General features: G+C 34.5%; 1 protein-coding gene, 1 long non-coding RNA gene and 1 other non-coding gene across 7 annotated transcripts; 1 reads left to right on the plus strand and 2 right to left on the minus strand.

The window, feature by feature from the left end:
* Positions 1 to 2,058: 2,058 nt before the first annotated feature.
* Positions 2,059 to 5,449, minus strand: LOC145602287 (uncharacterized). Of its 5 annotated transcripts, none has more exons than XR_014104527.1 (3): positions 3,938 to 5,405; positions 3,702 to 3,777; positions 2,059 to 2,333 (listed from the first exon to the last, which is right to left on the minus strand). It is a non-coding gene; the product is annotated as an uncharacterized LOC145602287 (long non-coding RNA). The 5 variants fall into 5 exon arrangements; XR_014104526.1 differs by lacking the exon at positions 2,059 to 2,333 and adding an exon at positions 2,340 to 3,548 and having other exon boundaries at positions 3,706 to 3,777; XR_014104525.1 differs by lacking the exon at positions 2,059 to 2,333 and adding an exon at positions 2,340 to 3,548.
* Positions 5,450 to 10,732: 5,283 nt separating this feature from the next.
* On the plus strand, positions 10,733 to 10,839 carry LOC145603230 (small nucleolar RNA R71). The gene has a single exon (XR_014104758.1). It is a non-coding gene; the product is annotated as a small nucleolar RNA R71 (small nucleolar RNA).
* A 2,417-nt stretch (positions 10,840 to 13,256) lies between these two features.
* Positions 13,257 to 23,044, minus strand: LOC145602232 (RHOMBOID-like protein 10, chloroplastic). Its single transcript, XM_081658407.1, has 9 exons — positions 22,851 to 23,044; positions 18,344 to 18,564; positions 15,466 to 15,520; positions 15,290 to 15,370; positions 15,118 to 15,214; positions 14,957 to 15,024; positions 14,548 to 14,646; positions 14,088 to 14,129; positions 13,257 to 13,635 (listed from the first exon to the last, which is right to left on the minus strand). The coding sequence occupies exons 1-9, from the start codon at positions 23,013 to 23,015 to the stop codon at positions 13,486 to 13,488; spliced, it is 978 nt and encodes a 325-aa protein (XP_081514533.1). The 5' UTR covers positions 23,016 to 23,044; the 3' UTR covers positions 13,257 to 13,485.
* Positions 23,045 to 23,144: the final 100 nt, after the last annotated feature.

A 23,144-nucleotide genomic window follows, 5' to 3' on the forward strand; every position in this document is an offset into this window, starting at 1 on the left:
AAGGTGGAGTAGCAGGGAGCAGGGCAGGTTGGTTTGTGGTGTTGGGCTGCGAGAGGTGGCTCTTGGTTGTTGAGGAAAGCAGGGGATTGAGTGGTGTAGGATATGGTGTGGTGGGGTGAAGGATAAGAGGTGGAAGCAAAGGGAGGTAAGGGGCAGCAGCTTGCTTGGCTCAAATTATGTGCCTCGAACCTCGGACCTTGAACTCGAATATGACTTTGAAACCCGGGACTACACCAAACTCGACCTAGAATAAAAACACGAGGGTGTTACCAAGAGATAAAATAAAATAAAGTAAAGATAAAATTAAATAAAACACTTAAAAATAAAATTAAATGAAATCAAATAAAATAAAGAAAACAAATAAGAAAAGAAAATAAAATAAGAAAATGAGAGAAAAGAAAAATTGATTAATAAAATTACGAAATTAGACTAGAAACTAATAAAATGCAAAAATACTCAAAAATAGAGAACGAATAAAGAAAATAAGAAAATAAGCGAAATAAAGTATAAAACTAGGGAAAATATTAGAAATTAAACCGGAAAATAAGCATAAAAATACCCTAAAAGTGACATAAAAGTCACTTATCAAACTCCCCCAAGCTAAACTTTTGCTCGTCCTTGAGCAAATTAACACAAAACACAAGATAAGGAGATTATTTTATTCGAGCAAGAAAAACTACAAAAAGAGAATATACACTAACTCACTTTCGTAGGAATCACGGTCAATTTTAGCAACTAAAGACAAGCCCTTTAAACCCCTAGATCTCCCTAGAGGACGAGTGTGCTCTCGTGAGGGTTTCCTAAGAGCTTAACCCACAACTCTAGACAAAACCCAAGCAAAACAAAAAGAAAAAAAAAAAAAAAAAAGCATACACAAAAGCAAGCACAACCACGACCAGCATGACATGACAAGGCTTAAGAAAACCAAACAAGCTTTTAGATAGAAAATGCTCCATTTGGACTCAAACGTAGAGACATGCACCAAAGAATGCTCACCTTTCTCACTTAAATGAGGGAATACACGTTCCAAGATACTCATGGTTGAAAGAGACAAACATAAGCTAAGCATAGAGAACTAATGATTTCACTCTCCGCCCTAGCCCCAACCAAGACGGTCCACGTTCTCTCCACTAGCTTCAAATCATCCCTTAGTTAGCTCCTCATGATTCCTCAAGGGAACCGGAAAAAGAAATTTTTATGCGGAATCATAAGGTCATCCCGACATCTCAACTATGCATACTCTCTCCATAGGGTTGAAATTTATCTCCCTCCACCGGTCTTTGAGCTCACCCCTCTAAAGTCAAAGGGTCTTTACTAGGGTTGTAACGTAAGGTTAAGGGTCAAGGCGGAGCAAAAATTTGAAAATTTTAGTGATATTTCCTAAGTGAAGCAAAAGAGGGGCCCTCTCTAAAACAACAAACTCAAGAAGTCACCAAATATCAAACAAAAATACCACTATGCCATCTCCCCCAAGCTTACTCAACACCAACACTCAATATAAACAAACACGAAGTAACGATCCCCCCCAAACTTGAACAAAGCTTTCTCCTCAATGCTTAAACTAGGGAAGAAAACGAAACCAAACTATATTTTTTATTTTTTTAATCTTATTTGTTGTCCTTGCCTTTTTTCAGCTTTGGACGACTTTTTCTTAAAACTTCATTTGATTTTCTTGAATTGCATCTTTCTTCTCAAACTTTTATTTATTTATTTTTTTTTTCATATTCTCTCACTAGTGGAAAAATAGCTATCCGTAACAGGCAAAAAAGGTCTATCCGTAACGGGCAATGGGCGTTATGTATGCCACCGTTACGGATAGCTAGTGTTATTCGTAACGGGCACTTCAAGTGTCCGTTACTAATAACCCGTTATTCGTAACGGAAATTTCAAGTGCCCGTTACGAATAACCCGTTATTCGTTATTCGTAACGGACATTTCATGTGCCCGGTACAAATAACGACTTATTTGTAACGCGCATGATATCTGCCCGTTACAAATAGTGTGTACCACAATTTTTAAAAAAAAAAATCCACCACATGATGTGCTGGATTAACTAGCTTGCATAAAAATTATAGCACAATTATTTAATTAATCAATTGAGATAAAAATAGTTCTTCATATTTATACAATCAGCAAACAAAAAAAAGAAATACATTTATTATCGCCTAAATAATTAAAACTAAAAACCTTCTGCTTCATTGATTCTTCTTAGTCCAAAGCTATTTAACTTTTCAATGATCTTCTTAGTCCAAACCTTCTCCTTCATTGATTCTTCTTAGTCCAAAACTATTGCTGCATCAGTTCAAGCTCTTGCTGAAGGCCCCGTACTTGATCTGCAACATCGAATAAATTAAATTTGTATCTTTCCTTTACTTTCAAAGTTTTGGCCCTTTCTTTACTTTCAAAGTCATTCATACTAAGCATACTAAGCATCATCCTGTGACAATTTTCAACTTCTAGAGGTATCAATTGACAATGAAGTCGTTCATACTAGGGCTATGCAGAGTACGGTCTAGACCGCACAAACCGCAAACCAAACCGCAATTTTACGGTTTGGTGCGGTTTGCAGTTTGAAAATTACGGTGCGGTTTTCAAATTTGACCAATCCGCGGTTTTGTGGTTTGGTGCGGTTTCAAAAAAAATTCAAACCAAACCGCACCACAAACCGTAAAATCAATAAATATACTAAAAATAAAAATAAACTTAAAAAAAACAAATATAAATATAAAAGACCCTAAAATTTTGTAGGGTTACTGATTTTATTATGCAATACATTGGTAGCCAACATACATCTTCATCTCTAATTCTCATCTATCCTTCCTCTCCCTCATTTTTCTTCCTCTCTAACTCTTTGTATCAATTTCACAATTTATACATCTCTTTCTCCTTCAAATCTTATTTTTGAGAGATCAAGACCATTGATTTTCAAACAATCGACCACCACATACAATCAGATTGTTAATTGCTCGCCTCCAATACTAAATTCACAAAGAAATCTGAGTTGGTGTGGGAAGGAAACATGGAAAATAGACTCTTATATTGTATTTATATGTACTGAATTGTGTGGGTCATTTATTAAGAAAACCAAAAGTTTTCCTTTCTTACTGTACGTTTCTTGTGCTTTGGAGTTGTAAGGCATTTTCATTTGTGATATAACTTTTGGTTTTTGCATCAGTTAAGTTATAATGGAGTGGTTGTGGTTTACTTAATAATTTCGCTTCATGTTTGCGTTGGCATGTTACTTGGGTCACTATTAGTAAAGCACTACCTCTGATCTGTATTGAATCAGCTGCATAGTTGTACAGTTTTCAATTAAAAATTTCATAAGAGAAGATAAGCAAATAAACATTATTTGTGAGGTAAAAAAATTGTGGAAAAACTGCAAACTGCACCGCACCAAACCGTATATTGCGGTGCGGTTTGGTGCGGTTTGTATATAATCGCGGTTTGAAAAAATCACAAACCGCAATTTTGCGGTTTGGTGCGGTTAGAGATCCAAACCGCACCGTGCACAGCCCTAGTTCATACTAAGCATACAAGGAATCATCCTGCAAGAATTTTGAAAGTCAATAAGATACTTGAAAGGACAAAATGTAATGATCAAGAAGCTAAATATATAGTACTTATTTGGACAGGAAGATCAGCTGAACAGGCTATCATAAGTATCCTAACAAACAAAAGGCATAAAGGCAAGTGTGTACCTACATTCCCATATCCTAACAAAAGGCATAAACTCAACAATTTTATTGCAAGCTCAATTTCACCCAATGCCTCAACCTAACAAATCAAAGCAGTAGCAGAGCCATACAGTAACAATGAGCATCAAGCATCTCTTGTTAAACAATAATAATAACAATGAAAAGTTAATACCAACAAAGGTAACCAGATAATAAGAAAGTACTATTTGAAGTCAAAGGTTGCAACTATGAAAACTTACCATTTCTAGTTTGTTTTTCAATTTTCGAGGTGTGTCAATGACAAACTCACCTGCCAACATTTACAATTTCATATATATATTATGAAAGCTTAGCTATGGCCACACTTTATAATAGAGTTAAAGGGCCAACTGATACACATTTGTGAAACTTTGAAAGTAAAGGAAGGGCCAAAACAATGAAATCAAACAATGAAAGCAAAGGCTGAAGGAGAAATCCTTCACATACTGATGAATTTTTCCACAAATACCCGAGACTTTTAGCTAGTAATTTAGTCCCTAAACGTCCCACGGGATGGAGGAGGCCTGTAATATTTTGCTCAACTAATTTTTTTGTACCACCGGCATTTGTTCCAAGTACCTGCCCCATAAATTTAAGTATAACTAATCATACTCCATTCCATGTAAGTAACTTAAGAATAAGGGGCAGACCTTACGGTTCATTTGATAGGAGGTAACATATGTATAATGGCAGTAACAAAAACTAATGGTAATATGAACAATATTAACATAATGCAACTCCATTGTCAAAAACATGCTTCTTCAAATATGAACAATACCACTCAATATGTCCTTTCAAGTGGAAACGATAGTAGTAAAATTATAACACATACACAAAAATAATTGGATTGGCATGATACTTAAGACATTTTTAAATTTACTTCATTCATGTCATATAAGCTTCTGAAAGGGCTGTTAGTTGTAACTTTCACAAGACTAAGTTTCATCATATAAGCTCATGACGGTATATTACTAAGTAATGGAATATTCTAATTCAATGTCCGAATTCCAATTATCTTGTGAAACTAAATGATAAAATTACAGCATACCTCAATTTTTGTAATCTACCAAAATCAGATCAAGTTCTCAAATAATTCCTCAAAGACTCAATACTTCCACAAAAATGCAAATATCATAGCAAATCAACGCAACAAACACAAACAACAACCAAATTCCAACCTTAATTAACAGATCTACCAAATTAATTGAAGAAAACTTTGAGCAGCCTGTAGGCGGTGACAGTACTCTCAGCGGATTTGGCTTGAAATTATCGAACTCCATTAATAGAACCTTCATTTTACCATATTCGTTATCACAATCAACACTACTCCAGTCCTCTTGATTCAACAAATCAACTCAGATCTTCAAGATCCAACAATATTTATTAAAAATTGAAAAAAACTTTAAAAAATCCCAAATAATGTAAGCTAAAAACACTATAATTCAAAAAGATAATTAAAAATATCATACCTTAAAGAAGGAAAAGAAATTATTCTCGTCGTTATTCCGGATCTCTAAAATAATCGTGCAAAACTGATCTGAACAAAACCGCTTTGAATTCCTTAGCAAAACGGAGGAAGGAGATTGAGTGAGGAGAGAGAGAGAGAGCGAGATAGAGAGAACTGAGATGAGAGAGAAAGTAAAAGTTTGACGGCTATTATTAAAACCCTAAAGTCCAATGTAATGGGCTTACTCCTTATAAGTCTTTTTGTATCGGGCAATTATTTTGTCCGTTACGAGTAATGTATATTCGTAACAAACATTATTTTGTCCATTACGAGTAATGTATATTCGTAACGGACATTATTTTGTCCGTTACGAATAATTACTATTTGTAACGATCAGATATATTGCCCGTTACGAATAATCTTTTTGTAACAGATTTTGCTATGCCTGTTACAAATGAGGTGTTACAAATAAAGTTTTTTGCACTAGTGTCTTCAAGCTCAACTTTCAAGACCTCACTTCAACCAATTCACAAAGTGTCTTGCTCATGATCAACACACAAAAAACTCAAACCTCACATGCCAATGCTTCACTAACTAAAAGGGTTGGTAAATAGGCCATTAGGTTTGTAATGCGGTTTAAACAAGAGCGGGAAACATTAGGCACAAATTGGTTAATAAGTAGGTTGATGCAAAATAGAAAACCAAATTTGTAACAAAATAAAAAAAAAAAGATAAAGAAAAATGAGAAAGGGTGCCCTTTTCCACCCCTAGAGTTGCTTGGTCACAATCTTGGGAGCTAGAGGACAACACAAGGATTAAGTTATGTATAGTTAAGGATCCTAAATGCTGCTCACAAGAATGATGAAGGCTATAACAAATGATGCTCACACGGGATAAGAAATAAGCAAATACCAACCAAGGGAATCCTATTCACCATAGAGAGCAACACCATCTTACCACTTTCCCGTGAACTAGGGGTTCAAATGTCCTCAAAAGTTCTTAACCGGGCTACCTTAGCTTACAATGTGTCTAATTCAACCCTAAGTATTCTCAAACCGTGTAAATCCTCATCAATTAGGAAGATAAGCATTCAAGGACACAACATCATGAAAGGCAAATACAACCAAATGAATGAGAAAATTCCACATCAAAATCATTTCAACTTGCCATAGTCATGTTTGTCACATAAAAAGGGAAAAACAATACAAAAGAAAGAGGAAGAAATAAAAAAGGTTCACAAATGAGGCATGTAATTCAAGCAAATCCCAATCGTCATACAAATGACCGTCGATAACAACATCAACTGTCCCAGGTTCCTTAGAACCAAATTCAAGCAACCTTGAACCATTCAAATTCTTCCTAAGATAAACCTAAACTAAGCATTCAAAGAAAAAGAAAAGAGGGAAAACAAGAAAGGTCTCACCGGGAGGTTGGCATAAATAAATAAAGGAGCATAAAATAGAGTTCACCAAATGTCACTCCGCTCCAAGATTCCAAAAAGCAACCTAAAAGGCAAGACAAGACACAAAAGAAACATTAAAAGGGAACAAAGAAAGAAAACAAAAGAAAAAGAAAAAGAAAGGAGGGGGAGAAAAAGGGTTAGAAATCCTCCGGGTTGCCTCCGGGAAGCGCTTGTTTATGGTCTCTAGCTTGACCCTTCACCTCATTCAAGGTAGATTAAAGAATACCACCTTCTTCAACTTGGAGGTGGAATTAGGATGCATGGCCCCAAGCTTGGGCAAAAATACATCTTGAATCATCCCTCCATCCACTACTACAAAATAGGAATACAGAACGCCTAAAACAAGCAATATAGAACGCCTCAGAGGCGTTCTTCTAGTGGGGTGCTGTATAACGTCTACAGAACGCCTCTTTGTGTCGTTTTATATCTAACGCAATGCAGATCGCCTATTATCTTGGATAGGCGCTTTATATTCTAGGTACAATGTAAATAAAAAACAAGGAAAAGAGAGTTGTCATCTTAGGATAGCTAGGCGCTCTATAACTATATAAAAAAGAGAACGCCTATCATAGATAGGCGCTCTCTTTTCCTTATTTTTTATTCAAAAAATATAATAATAATAATAATAATAATAATAATAATAATAATAATAATAATAATAATAATAATAATTCGTAATTAATGGATAGAACACCACTGATAATAATTTATTTAAAAATAAATTAACATTCAAGTATTTCATGACAATAATTGAAGTACTTATGAAAAAAAATTACATCACAAGTTAAATTTGTAAAAAATACTTTGTATTTATAGATCGTTGTCAAATTCTTCAACCTTTATCCTTCATCTTCATCCTTCATGTAGGCAAATGATAATCAACAAGCTAAAAATAAAACCAAACAATTAACATAAAAATAAATTGCAAAATGCAAGTTCAACCTCATGAATTTATTGTCTAATCAATCTTGAGAAAACAAAACCTCATGAATTTATCGTCTAATCAATCTTGAGAAAACAAAAAAAAAAAAAAAATTGCAAAATGCAAGTTCAAGAGCAGAATATTCAACTTTAAAAAAAAAACCAAACAAATAACATAAAAATAAACTAAAAATTCAACTCAACTAGTTAACCATAAAATTTATAGTTTAAGAGCAAATTATTCTGCCAATCACATAAATAATTTATTATCTCAAAATGCATTAGCGAGATGTAATAAGTAAAAGTAATATATACAATATAAACTGGAAGTTATATCATCCAAATATATGATTAAAAAAAAAGCAAAATCTTTAAAAATATCAAGAAAGGGGATCTTGAAAAGATAAACAACTAAAGTTGAAGTAAGTTACAAAAACTTAACCATTATAATTAATTTCATGATTGAAAAATAAACCACATGCATAATCTCATAAAACCAAAGACATAACTGTAAAATCATATTAGTGCGTGGGAGATGTAAAATTGAAAAAATAAGAAAAATTACCAGGGAGTGAGCAATTCCAAATTCAGATTTGTGGGAGATCAGACAAATTTCTAATCGATTTCGTCGGAAATGTATAATTAAATTGTGTCGACAACAGGACCGGTTTTCATGAAGCGACCATCGTTCGTGATCTTCATTGTTGAATCTGGGCTGTCCGATTTTAATCTTCGTTTTGGGTTCGTCGATTTTGATATGTAGACTTCGTTTCTCCGGCAATCTTGTAGAGGTGAGCAATCTTGTGGCTATTGGGTAAGAGAGAAGGAGAAGAACTAGATTGAGAAATGAAGTTAGGAGAAAGAGAAGGAGTGAGGGTTTATTAGATGATCTACTGAAGAGGGGAAATGATCTACTGATGAATGACGACTGATGAGAAGAAGTTAGGGTTAATTAGAAGTTTTGGGCTTTTTTTTTAAAAAAAAAATAAAAAATTATGTTAAATAGATATAGAACGGTCAACTTAAAGAGGCGATCTATATTGTATAGTGTATATTTTGGATGTATCTTATAGATCCGTTAACTAAGACAGGCGCTCTATACGTTTTAACATACAAAACGCTTATCTTACATAGGCGCTCTGTATAATTCTATAAGTCGCCTATACAACTTAACAGTTGTGTGTTGCTTATTCCACTTTTTGTGGTAGTGATCACAAGGAGGCATTGGAGGCAATTTGGGGACCCAAACTTTGTCAACATTCTTTTTCTTCTTCTTATTGTTGTTGTTTCTTTTCTTCTTCCTTCTTTTCTTTAACACTCTTTATTTTCTCCATCTTGGGAGGGGTAGCCCCACCCTCTTCAAGAGTCTTCAAACAAGGATAGGAATCCTTCTAAATTATCCTCATTCATCATAGACACCTTGGCTTCCTCCTTTGATTTCTTGAAAAGGGGCTTAGGACTTCTCTTCAATACCTTCTCATTTTTCTCAAATTCCTCCTCTCGAGGGAGACCTACAACATCCACTCTACAACATTTTTCAACCATGGGGGTTTTGAGCACCTTAGAAAACTTAAAAACAATCTTCTCATCGGTCACCTCACATGTAATAGTGTTGTTCTTGCAATTGATGACCGCCCCCAAAGTTTTAAGGGCTTCACGTCCCAAGATCAAAGGAGTGTCAACATCTTCCTCCATATCCATCACCATGAAATCACAAGGCACGTAGATGTGCCCCACTTGGATTGGAACATCCTCAAGCTCACCACAAGGTAACTTCACCGAATGATCGGCTAATTGGATTATCTTCCTTGTAGGGATCATCTCTATGTTAAGTTTTTGAGCAATGGATAGAGGGATCAAGCTAACACTTACTCCAAGATCGGCTAGGGCGCCCCTAGCTTCCATGTTCCCAATCTTTACCGGCAAAGTGAAGCTTCCCGGATCTTTTTCCTTCTTTGTCATCTTATGTTGGACGAGAGCACTCACTTGATAAGGAAGGGTGATGAGCTCATCGTTGAGCTTCCTCTTGTTGGTGAGAATTTCCTTGAGGAACTTGGAGTATGATGGCATTTGTGTGACAACTTGAATGAAGGGGAGATTAATGTGCAAATTCTTCATCACACTAAGTAACCTTGCAAACTTGTCATTCAACTTCCTCTCCACAAGATGGAACCGGCCCATCAAGATTCCTAGTTTCACTTGAAGTTGTCTTCTCATTTTCGAGCTTCTTCTTCTCCGAGCTTCCTTCTTTCTCAACACCCTTTTCCTTCTCAACTCTCTTATCTTCATTCACATTCTCTTCTCCTCCCATCTTTTCCTCACTATCCCCCTCTTTTGGACCATCATAAGATGTTCCCGATCTCAATGTGATTGCCTTGCATGAATCGGGTTTTTGGTTGTGAGATGGGTTGGTTTGTGTTTGCCCGGGTAGTAGAAGGTGAATTGAAAGAGGTTCTCTCGGCCAATTGAGCTAGTTGTGAATCAACCATCTGGTTATGAGCTTTCACTTCTTGCATTTGTTGGTTTTGTTTTTGAAGTTGTTGCCCAAAGGTTTGAATTTGTTGATGCATGGCTTGGAGAAGTTGGGTTTGGGCTTGGTCCATTTGTTGTGGGGTTTGGTCATAATGCTTTTGAAGGTATTGATTTTGGTTGTAGAGTGGAGGTTGGTGTTGGTGTTGGAATTGGGGGTTTGAGGATGGTTGATTTGAATGGTTCCATTGTTGGGGTTGAAGTGAAAAACCGGTGGGTGGTTGCCTCCAATCAACTTCAACTCCATGGCTCACAAAACCGTCGTGCCTTGAGTTTAAGACCGCCACATGATAGGGGTTTAAACCTCCACAATAAGATGTATCATGGTTTGTACCTCCAGAATTTTGGCAAGAGAAAGAATTGACTTGAGAGGGGCTTGAGCCAACAATTCCACAAGAGCCTAACTTGGATACTCCTTTACTCAAAAGCTCCACTTGATGTTGAAGTCGATCAAGCTTCTCCAACTCTTCTTTTCTTCCCTTCTCAAGAGTAGTCCTTCTTCTACTTCCCCATGAATAGTTCTTGGTCACCTCTTCAATTGTTGCATCAACTTGGTTTTGGGGTATCTTGATTAGTCCACCCGCCCCCGCATCCAAGTTAGCTCTAGACATAGGTTCCAATCCATCGTAGAAGAATCGCATGAGAAAGCTTTAATTAAATTCATGGTTAGGGCATGCTAGTACCAACTCTTTGAACCTTTCCCAAGCTTCACTAAGACACTCATCCTCTTCTTGTTCAAATGATGCAATCTTCCTTCTCATTTCGGCAGTCCTTTTCTCGGAAATGAATCTCTTCAAGAATGCCTTGGCTATCTCTCTCCATGTTGTTAGAGAATTTGGCTTGACTTGCTTGAGCCACTTCTTAGCTCTACCCGAAAGAGATTGTCGGAATAGATGCATTCGAATATACTCTTGAGAAACTTGGTTTGTTTGTATCATGGCACGTAGCTCAAGGAATCTATCAAGATGCTCAATGGGATCTTCACTAGAAGATCCCGAGAATTGTTCAGATTGGACCATTCTAATATATTGGGGATGGATTGTGAAGTTGGTCTCCGTAGTGGGTAGCAAAATCCCTCCCGTGAGCTCATAATCCTCAGGATTTCCGAACTCACGAAACAAAACATCATCTTCTTGTCCTGTCATTGACTCACTTTGCGAACTTAAAGAGTAAGAATCACTCCCACTATCAACTATAGCACCAAGACCTCTTCCTTCTTATTGAAAAAGTCTACGGACTTGTCTTAGAGTTCGGTTGATCTCTTGGTCAATTTGATGTGTGGGTGGTCCTTGAGATCTTCTAAGCACTCACCAAAGCTAAGCAAACAATTAGCAATGAGAAGTATGATAGAATAAACAAAACAAAAAGAAAAGCAAGTAAAATGACTCTAACAAAAGCAAAAATAAACGCTAAACAAACCGCGTCCTTGGCAACGGCGCCAAAATTTGATAGGGATAAGATCGGTCGTTGAGCTACTACCCTAGTCAAATTAATTATTTATAACCTAAACTACCCTAATACAAGTATAGGGGTAAGTATAGGGTCGAACCCAAAAGGAAGCATGCAAGCTAAACATCAAATTCACTAAGCAAGAGTCAAGGAAAGGATAATTTTGTTGATTTTTTTTGGATTGAAGGCACTAAAACTATAAAAAAAAAAAAAAAAAAGCAAAGATAGATGAATAAAATCAAGAGAGAACAACGCTAGGGATGCGGGGGTGTCAAACATGATTAGAAAGAGTGGAGAAATGATAGTTATCATGAAGAACATGCCAAAGAATACAAGATTCTACCTAAATAATTCATTCTCATGCAATAGTATAGGCAAATCAATGAAAAAGGTCTTTACTAATTAGGATCATTCTCATGCATCCTATTAGTTACAATCAAAACAAGAGATTAAAGAAGCACAATCCATAAAACTCCACTTTAACAACTCATTCTCATGCAATCATTAAAATAGAGATGATCTTAATCTAGTTCAAATCACTTTCATGCATTAATTCTAGAGAACATCAAATAAAGTACCACAATAATCTCAAGCTAGAAAAAATCATGTCTTTCATCAATTTACGGCATGAGTTCAATCCAACCATTATCATTTATCCAATATTAACACATATTTTCCACCCCCTTCCCCTAGCTAAGAAATTAGCCTAGAGAAGGGAGATTAAACATAATAGCAAAATTAGACATGAACTCAAGAAACACAAAACAAAACATGATAAAGAAAGATGAAAACAATAATAACTAGATAAACTAAAAGGATTAATGAAAATAAGCAATAATAAAGCAGATAAATAAAGCCAAAAGAAGAGATTAGAGATTACTAAAAATGAACTTGATTAAAGATGAAAACTTGAAATTATTGCTTGATTGAAATGAACTTGACTAAAAGTTGAATACAATGAAGAAACTTGAGCAATAATCTACTTGAGGAATGAAAATTACGTTCCTCCGTTTTTAACTACTTGCTTCACTTTCTATTTCCAGCCGTTTTTAAGTACTCGTTCTATTTCCTTATTTGGAAAGCTTTTATAATATTTAATTCGTTTTTCTCAACTAGTTGACACTACTAAAGTAATATTTTATTAATTTCATATTCTCTCTCCTCCAATTCACTCAACTACTTTTACTTATTACAATTTTTTATTTTTCCACCTGCCCCACTAGCTCCATAATTTATTACTTTCTCCAATTTCTCCTAAAACTCCACTAATGCTGAAATAGAACAAGTATATAAAAAGGGAGGAAGTAGATAACATGAAAAAGAGAGAAAAGAATCAAATACAATGAAGTTAATTTGAGAAAACGTAGATATTTAATACTACCAATAAAAAAAAAAAAAAAAAAGTTTAGCAATGTTAAATTGACCAACAAACCTAGCTTGACCCACCCACAACGCGCCTAACCGATAAACCAAGCCTGACCCATGACACACCTAACACGCGACTCAACCCTAGCATTTCTATTTTCTTCGACCTAGCCCACCCTACCCAACTCAAGCGATCCATGTGTTAGCCTACCCCAACCCATGACCCACCTAACCTTAACCCAACACACCCAACCCGCCAGGTGGCCACTACTACTCTTGCCTAAGGCTGAGTGTATAAATCTATCAAAATCAAATACTCCGTACTACGTAAATTAAGCTGAGAAAATGTAGTGTTTAATATCAGTAATTATGTTAAATTAAACAATGTTTTCCAACATTATAGTTAAATCAAGAAGTATGGATGCAAGATTTGAAATTTAGCCTTAAGTACAAGGTTACACGATATAATCTCCTCAAAAGCAACTTTACAGGCACGTACATGCGTCACCGACTTGAAATATGTACTGACATAACTTTACAGAGATTAACCAATGCACCAAATGTGAGAATTCATGAAAACCCATATAATTACATTGTCAATTAGATTGTTGGGGCCTTTTTGGGTTGAATGTAAAGATGGGAGCTCGATCTACAAAAACTTGACGTCCATCCCTGGTAGTAAAATTATATTTCAAAGCAGGACCGATGAGCCATGAGACTGCTACTCCGCCAAGCAAGCCTCCGAACTGAAGCCACAACATGTCAAGCAATGTTGCAAAACATTATTAGTCAGAAAAATAAATGAAAAATTAGTAATTTAAAGCAGTTTTCAGCCACTATTCAAACCATTCCAATTCTACAATATGGTTTTATTTTAAACAGCAGCCGTTAAAAGCTTTAGCAGTTATAAGCACAGTATTCATATTCCATTACCACTAACGAATATAGCATATCTGGATAATCATAGAATACCAGTTTTTTAATATAGATCTCGTATAATTGCTTTTAGTAATCTCAGCAATCTTATAACTGTTAATGTATCGACATTTCAAAGTTGTTTATTCAGGGAGAAAAACAAAAGAAAAGAAAAAGCAGGAGTTTCCTTTGAATCTGTTATATCTTTTACTATAATCAGATTGACTTCTGTCAATATTGTGGAAGGACAATCAAAATTACAAGCAATAATAATAATACTTACATGGCCCCAGTTGTCTATTCTGCTGAATGAAAGCCCAATAATCTGTAAAAGGAGACAATGTGAAGCCTGTATACTTTATTGTGCACAAGTAATAAAACTACAAGACATTACAATAGCGTTTAAGTGACATGCCAATCTTAAAAAGGATGACAGCTTGTTGACGGGTACAAAAAATTTGAAGTTTTGAAGTCTTAACATTGGTGCCTGATGGTGGCAGTGGTAGCTGTCTTGTAACAATGTAGCCCTTGTAGCACTGACTCTGAAGAGAATAAGCTTTAACGGTTGAGGTTTTTATTTTTTAAGAACTTTTTTCTCAGTATTAATATGAGGGCAAGATAACAATGATATGAACTGAGATCATTCACAAATAACAGACTCTTGTAAGAGTGTTTAACTACAATGACCTAGCTTCAATTTGATACGAAACTTAACAGATTTGATACTTAGGAAAAATAGTTACCATGTTCAACACGATTACTTTTGCAATATGCTTCAAATCTTGAGCACCAGAACCAAGAACACTCCTGTGCCTCATGGAAAATACGGCTACCGATCCAACCTGTCAGGAATCAGAAACTAAAACATCAAAGGATTGAATTTGTAAGTAAGTTGTCTCACTACAATTTGTAGAGTGAAAGAATGAGAAGAGAACAGCAAAGGATAAGTTTCTGCAAAGAAATAATGCAACATGACCTAGAAAAAAGGGTAGCCCTAGATTTCTAGAAAGTGAGTATTTTGAGATTTTGACTAACAGAAGACATTTTTTTTAAACTAACAACAGACATTCATTATATGGAGTACATTCCAAATAACATGCATTTGATTTATAAAATTCTACGTAAAATTTAAAGCAGAATGAGAAAGTTTACCAATCCAAAAATGGCTCCTGATGCACCAACCGCAGGAGCTTCAGACAACCAATAACTCATAGCAGAACCTGATGAAACATCAAACAGGCATCAAAGCTCGGTAAAATTAAGCACATTTGATTGGAGAAATAAAGTAAAAACTCAGTCAATAAAGCCTTTACTAGTGATAGCAGAGGCAAAGTAGACAGTAAAAAATCTTCGAGTTCCGCATAAATTCTCTACAGTGGGGCCAATAGAATGCAAGGAATAACAGTTTGCCTGGATATTAAAATATCTAGTTAATTACAATTTTTCATAAATAGACATCCTTAAGTCAATAGAATGAAATCATACCAAGAGGTGTCCAATATTTCCATGTAGGAAGGCTGATGTCACCAACCTCCACAACTGCCCTTCATCAATTCGACTATTAATCTGTTCATGATCAAAATTGCCAGACAATTATCCTAAAAATGAATAATCTCATGACAAAACACATATGTACAAGTTCACAGATACAAAGATCTAACCTTAGCTCCCCATAACATCAACTTCCCTCGAGTGGCCATCTGCCCAACATAAAGCCTACACAAACAAAAAAAAGGGGGAGAGAGAATCACCAAACAGGGGTTAGGGGAGGAAAACACATAATTAGCTATCAGCCTATTACCTATTCAAAAAGCTCAACAATATATTTGGCACAAGTAAAATGTCCAAGAAAAGGAGCCAATGGAAGGAATGAAAGTGAAATCTGATACAAGTATCAGATTTTCCAAACATAAATACATTTTCCTTCACTAACTAAATTTCTTCGACAAAAATATTAGGTTTATCCTAATAAAGACATTTCAGTAGTCTAGCCAAGTAAAGAACAGTATCAACAAGAATCCTTTTTTTTTTTTTTTTTTTTTTTATCAACAACATTGTCCAGCACCAAGAATGTAATGTACTGAACAGAGCTTCCAAGCATTAGGCAAGCAAAATGGATTTAAATTAATTACAATCCATGAATTAAGTGAATCAAAGAAAATCTACGTTTGCTAGATGTAATTCGTGTGTGGAGGAGGAAAATACGTTAATCATCATATACTATCATGAGTTGACCTTGGGTTCTTCTTTTTGGAAATTATCATAACCATTATTTGTGATAACTGATGAGGTGACAGCAGACTTGATCATGTTCTTGTAGCTTGGCAAAAAAAGATAAAGGGAAAAAGGCTGATTTGCTAGAGCAAGAAAGATGGTTCGGTTGACAATTTGGCAGAACACCAGGACAAGAAGGGGGGGGGGGGGGGGGGAAACAACAACAACAAAGAACATTCGAGGGTAGAGCTTCCATTGCCAAGATTTCATGTTCCATTTTCTGAGGCTTTTGTATACAGGTTATATATAAGAGATGCTAGACATTTCTTGATTTTTTTAATAAATTGTAGCAAGATTCGTCAGTGGCATAGATTTTTATTGTTCTTTGCTCTTTAAGCTTATCATTAATGTTCCTTAGATGTTTTTTATACAGTTTATTTACTTACTAAAATAAGCACACAGGATATCATTTATCAAACTCCATTGTAGAAACTACTTTTTTTTTTTTGTTTACCTCCAAATGGATTCACTAAAAGCTAACTTGCAAATAATACAAAGGAAAACAAATTATAACTTTTGGCTGCTTCTTTGTAGTCACAATAGGTCTAGAAAAGTATCTGAACTTCTAAATTTGGATATTTTTTTATTGAAGTATGCAGAGAACCATGACATAATGCCTGGAAATTATTCCAGTTTGAAAAGTTGATATGACACTATCTCAATGAAAGGGTCAAAAAGTTTGTCCCTTCTCAATCCATTGCTTGAGACAAATTTGTGTCATTTATAGTCCAATTCCAATCAAGGCAACAATAGAATATATATATCTATAAGTCTATATCAATATTCTAAATCCTAAAACGCTAATCACACTCCAAATGTTTTATCACTCACCAATCTTTCTTTGGTCAAAGGTAGGATAGAAAAATTGAGAGAGTGAATAAGACATCCCATATATCCAATAAACGTTAAAAATCATTATAAAAATTGATCCAAAAAGCATCATCCTTTAAAGATTAAAGGAAACTATTTGAACACATGCATTAAATACAAAGTTAGGCACTAAATTAAATTTTTATGTGCAAACATAATTTAGAGTAATTGTCTTTTATAATTTATTTATTCCGCTATATATAACAAAAAATATAAGAAACTGGACATAATAAGTAGTGGGAAATTCTTACTTATCTTCCAATGATGAAAGAATATCAATGACAAAAGACATATGCATATAGATTTAACTCTACTTGTTTCTGTATATAAATGTTCCTTATTGCCAACAGAATATAAAAAATATTAAACTTGTTGCAAGATAATTAACTATACAACAAAGATCCATTGCATTGTCATAGTCTCTTCAGATGCAACCAAGTTACATACTTCAAGGGTATATTTATGGTTTGCCTTTGTTAGGAAAAGGATGCTTAAATATAGATCTTTCTATGTTATACAATCCTCAGTTTGTTATTATTGTACAAGAGTCTTAATGCCCACTTTTAGCAATTTGGTGATTATATGATGTACGATGCCGATTTAACATCAACTGAAATAGAAGTAAATGTGATTTTTGAATTTCAAAACTCTAATTTAGGCTTTCAGTGCACTTTAATTTCAAGCATTTTGACTCTGCAATATCCCTTTAAATATCCTAGAAGTCACTTATGCCTTCTCGTGCATCACGGTATCATCTGATAAAACAATGCCCTTGGCAAAAAAAAGAAATCACACCAAGCCATGTGCCTAAAGTATGTCTTCATCTACTAAAAAAACTGCATATTTTAAGGAGCTCGAATTGCCTATAACCTTCATCCTATTTATGGAGTATAATGTTCACCCACTAATCCTTACTTGTCTAGTCTAATAATTCAGATTTAAATAACTACTACCACTGGCCTCCAAGTCAATTAGCTTATCAAACTGGGAGAGGAAAGAAAAGAGTTTAGGCAATAAACCAACCCCTTACTGAATTTGGTTTGGTTATCACAGGTCACAATAGCTACATGGGGCCAAGGTATCATAGATTTTTCCACCAATGCCCTCAAGATCTTGCCATTTCTTTTTCCAACTATAATGAAGTATATCTTACATTGAAGAAATAACCCCTTACATTCAACATTCAAGCAACAGGACAGCGATATTTCTTTTTATCAATTGACAAGCACATTTGGATTATATACTTCCATTTATTCAACTAAAATAAAGCATATTTGTAAAAAAAAAAAACTATTTTATAAGGTTAATTCATCAATTTATTTCACATTAACTTTAGCACTCATTAGGCATATATACAGCACTAGAATTTCTTAAATGTAGGTCAGATGTACTAACAGCACATTAATGGCAAGGAGTGCATTGGTCCAACGCCCTTGTAGAAACTTATTATTTCTCGGCTTGTCCTGCGATGAGCTTGCTTCCTTGTCTTTCTCCTGTCCAGATGATTTTCCACCAAAGAGACAAAGACATGAAGTACATGCTGCTGAGGCAACATCATCTAACCTCAGGGAAAAGCTAAATTGCTTTAGGTGGCAGCCACTCCTGTTAGCTGTTCCCTTCAATCCAATAACAAAAGCAATAGAACGAATCACCAATCAAAGGAAAATATCAATCTGATATTTCCATAGCATATATTAACAAGGAAATACTCTCTAAATTATCTCTCTAAATTATCTGAGATGTAAAACTAGTAGCATCAATCTATATCATTCCAGAAACAAAGGGAAGGGGTAAAATTACAAGACACACATCCAAAAATTTATCCCCAATGTGAGATACATTCTTTCTCACCAATAACCATAATCACCATGTAAAGTATGCAAGATTTTTTTTCACACATTATAATAAATTCATATGACTAGGGTTTTGCTTGATTATTCGAGTAAAATCTACAATTTTGGTAGCAGTGAATCAGCCAACAAATAACAATTCAGAAGTATGCATCATATCACAATTGTCTTGTCACCTGCCACTTTTACAACACAACTAGGCACAGCCTGAATGAGGAAAGACCCCATATATTTTGGCATGCACACTTCGGAAAAAATTAAGATCAAACCTTTAAGAAAATTGCTTTGTAAAACGTGTAACATTAAAATTGCTAAACCTAGGTGCATGAGAGTAGCATGACCCTTTTACAGCTTTCCCAATAAAATTTATGTACAGTGCTGTCCACTACTCCACTCTCCACAATTAAATTGCCGAACTAAGGTGCATGACCCTTTCACAGTATCCCCAACAAAGATTTACTTCAACTTTACTTTTTTTTTTTTTTTAAATTCATGGCCACAACGATGGTTTGTATTCAGTTCTACCTTTTTAGAGGAAATAATGAAAAACTAAGAGGACCATAGCTGGAGGGAAAAATAATAATAAAAAAAATGCAAAGATTCTTATTTTCAGAATTGTTGCACTTAAAAAAAAAAATAATAATAATAATAATAATAAAAGACCATTATGGGAAGTTTTGAAAAAAAATAAAATAACCGGAGTACTAGGTGTTGGTGCGTAATAGATTTCATTCTAACAATCCCTACCTTATAAAAAGTAGAAACTTTCTCTTATGAACAGTGTGTGGACGTTTATAACCTTAAAAAAGTCATTTTACCTATTTGCCCTCACATCAAAAGCATACAAGTATGAATTTAATTTTATTTTTTAATCTCTTTCTCTCTTCTTCGTTAAATTATTTCTGGCACAACTTTTCAACTTTCTCACTAAAAGCACACCTCTTCAATTCTTATCCTCATCTCCACCGTCACCACGGGTCACTTCTTTTTCTCTATTTTGAAAATTCACTAACCTCTTTCTACAATGGTGTGCATCTGGTTTTCTTTAATCAAAGGTTTCAATTGATTGATTTTACCAATTACGCCTTTCTTAGGGTTTTAAACGACATGTTCTGAAATCTGATTTAATTTAGCAATACAATTTGGTGCCTTTAACGTTTCTTCCATTGGTAAATTCTTACATTTGTTGATTTTTTTTAAAGTATAATATGATGTTTTTTCTTTTTTGTCACTTGATTATCTTGATAATGTTATGATTTTTGCTAAATTTTTCATTATTATTGTCTGTTGTTCTTGATTTGTAAAAGGTTTAATTTTATATAGTTATTTTGTGTTTAATTATTTTGTTAATTAATCAGATCATTTCGTTCTATGCTATAGTGTTTATTTAATTTGTTAGATTATGTATAGCCAAAGCTTATTTTTTAGAAAAACAGACAAATTTTAATTAGTTAAATTATAAGCAGCCAAAGCTTATTATTGGTTTTCAATGCAATTCAATATTTTCATACAATTCAATTTACAGTGGATGGGAAATCTGGTTGGAAAGGAATGAAACGATTTTCCGGGAAGGTTTTTTTTTTTCACGATTTCATATCCAAAGACCTCACATTATTCTGATCAAGGTTTTTTTTTTTTTTTTTTTTGTTCCGGGGAGGTACTTTCTCTATAGGTGATACACTGATACCATGGAAAAAGGAAAGCTGAGAGTTCAAGAGCATGTTACTTGCCTTCAAATATAAGGAATTAAAAGCAGAGGCTCAACCTTTTGTCTTTGATCCGGGAATTTGGAATTCCACTAGGCTTCCTAATTGCTAGCTTAGGGAAGAATGTAGAAGGTCCTTGATTTATACAATTTGACGGACCCGGGAAGGCTGGAACAAGACAAACAAGAACATGAGACTTGGCTGGGTGCTGGAAATATATGGGTCTTGGAAATATATGTCTAGGTGCTGTTAGATGATGTTTGGATATGGGCCTTCGATATGTAATTATTAAGACGGATGCTACTAACTTAGTAGAGTTACTGCAAGATAATATTGATAAGAAGAGCATATAATGGACTATCTCCGAAATCAAATATACAACAAGGAATTTTAATTGTTGCATTATCGGGCTCTTAGGTGGATGTGACTCACAAACAAGCTAAGAGGGCGGTGTCTAATATGTGCTTTCTATAAGTAATAATATTAGATTGATTATTTTGATTATTGTAGCTCTATCTTATTATCATATGTACACTTACGAATCTTGCTTAGTTTGATAGAATTTTCCTTCGACTTACATGACACTTCACCTTTTAAGATAGAAATTGCCAATGTGACTATTGGAATTTCGCTCCATATATAAGCTACGCAGTTACATATTAGATTATGAAAACAATTTATACTCATAATATTTTTTTAATTAAACATTGAAAGTGTCATCTTTGTTTCGCTTTTAGTAGTATGTTATAAATAGATAGATACTTAAAATTCAATTTACATTATTTCTTAGTAAGGGTTTAAAAACCTACCTAACACGCTTCCAATAGTAGGACAAACTTTTACAACTTAAAGATAACGACTAAACATGCCGCGCGCAACGCGCGCGTACGCTCCCCTAGTCAAGGGAAAAGTGGAAGCTATTTCAACTAATTATTATTAATCATCATAGATGGAATTCCATTTGTTTGATGAATAAAAAAGAAAGGGTGGTCTTCTTTACATAAGACGAAGGAAGACTGAATCGGAATTAGAATCCAACATTTCAACACTATTATGTTTGTGAGAATTATATAAATCATGAAGTATATGGTTCTTAGTCTTCTCACTTGTTGCTAAGAAACACTCATAAGACTTGTACTCATAGTAATTTACTCCCTCCACTCCATTTACTCCCTGTTATTTCATACAAGTATTTATCAATGCACAATCTAAAATATCAATATCTTTGGCTGCGTTTTAGTAAAAAATACAAAAATTAGATGTTGATTAAGTACGAATTTGACTATAATTTTTTGTTATATATCATAATAGAAGAGAGTATGCATAGTGCCAAAATCCTAATTCCTAATGTAGATGGGAGCGGAGGACGTATTATGAAACAAATAAAATCCACCCCAAAATGGTATCACACGAGAACTCCAAGCAAATAAAATGCCTGTTAAAAATTAAAATTTCACGCTTGTCTCACAATGAATTATCAAGAGAATTTAAATAAATAAGAGTCAACAGAAACAAGTTTAGTTAAACAAATTGAGTTAACAAACCATATACTGAACTTGTTAAGCTACTAAGAACTATTAAATGCAAGACCATATTTTATATAAAGGTGCTCTTATCTATTTGTTAGCTTCCAAAACATTAAAATTGCCTTTGAGAATTGGTAAAAATAAAATCCTATGATCAATCCAAAATCATAAGCAACAGATGAACAAAATTCATTGACTTTGACAAATGACAATAGATTGTCAAATGTATAACAGGTCAATCTCAAAGTGTATTCATTTTCAGATGTACTTCCATAAGATTATCATATCAAAGCTTTTTGCTAAGATATGAATGCCTATTAGCTACTGAGATCATAACCCAAAAAATAACAACTGCCTTAATGAACCTAAATATGATCACTAGCATCGTACCTAAAACTAACAAACACAATACAAAATTCCCAATTCGAGATAAACACGAACACGAGGAATGCTAAAATCTTACAAAATGCTCAAAATTCAGGTAACTTGACAAGAAGTTGTTCAATAAACATTCAAAAATAGTGATTCCAGATATCATAAGAGATTTCTCTAAAGAATAAACGTGAATTAATTCAGGATGTACTCAACATTAAACCATCCTTCCTATTTCCTAAGCTAGAAGATGATGGTGAACCCAACTCAAAATTCCAATTCAGACAGAATATATAATGTAATTGCAAACCCCCATAAAATAATTTGTGCATAATCTTCAATATTAACAATGAAAAACGCAAAATTGAACAAACCAATCTAAATTCTTATCAAACAATGAAGCATGAAAGAAACCCAGAAAAAATGTGGATAGAAGTGAGTAACAGACCTTGAAAGAGGAGCGGAGGAGGAGAGAGAAAGAAGGGTGACGGCGAAGAGTGACGACGGTGGTGGAGAAGAGGTGAGAATGAAAGCAGGGGTTGTGGTCATTGTTGGAGTGACGTCGGAATGGAAATGGAGACTCACCTCCTACTCCTCCCAACCCGAAGATCATCTGTGTGTTTTGTTTCAATTTTTTTTTGCTTCTTTTTTCTTAACTAGGAGGCTAATCTCCTTCAAAAAAAAAAAACTAGGAGGCTAATGTGTGCGATACACGCGACAAAGGGTCATAGGCTCATAGCTA

The sequence above is a fragment of the Chenopodium album genome, chromosome 21 (assembly GCF_948465745.1).
Source record: "Chenopodium album chromosome 21, dcCheAlbu1.1, whole genome shotgun sequence".
Lineage (NCBI taxonomy): Eukaryota > Viridiplantae > Streptophyta > Magnoliopsida > Caryophyllales > Amaranthaceae > Chenopodium > Chenopodium album.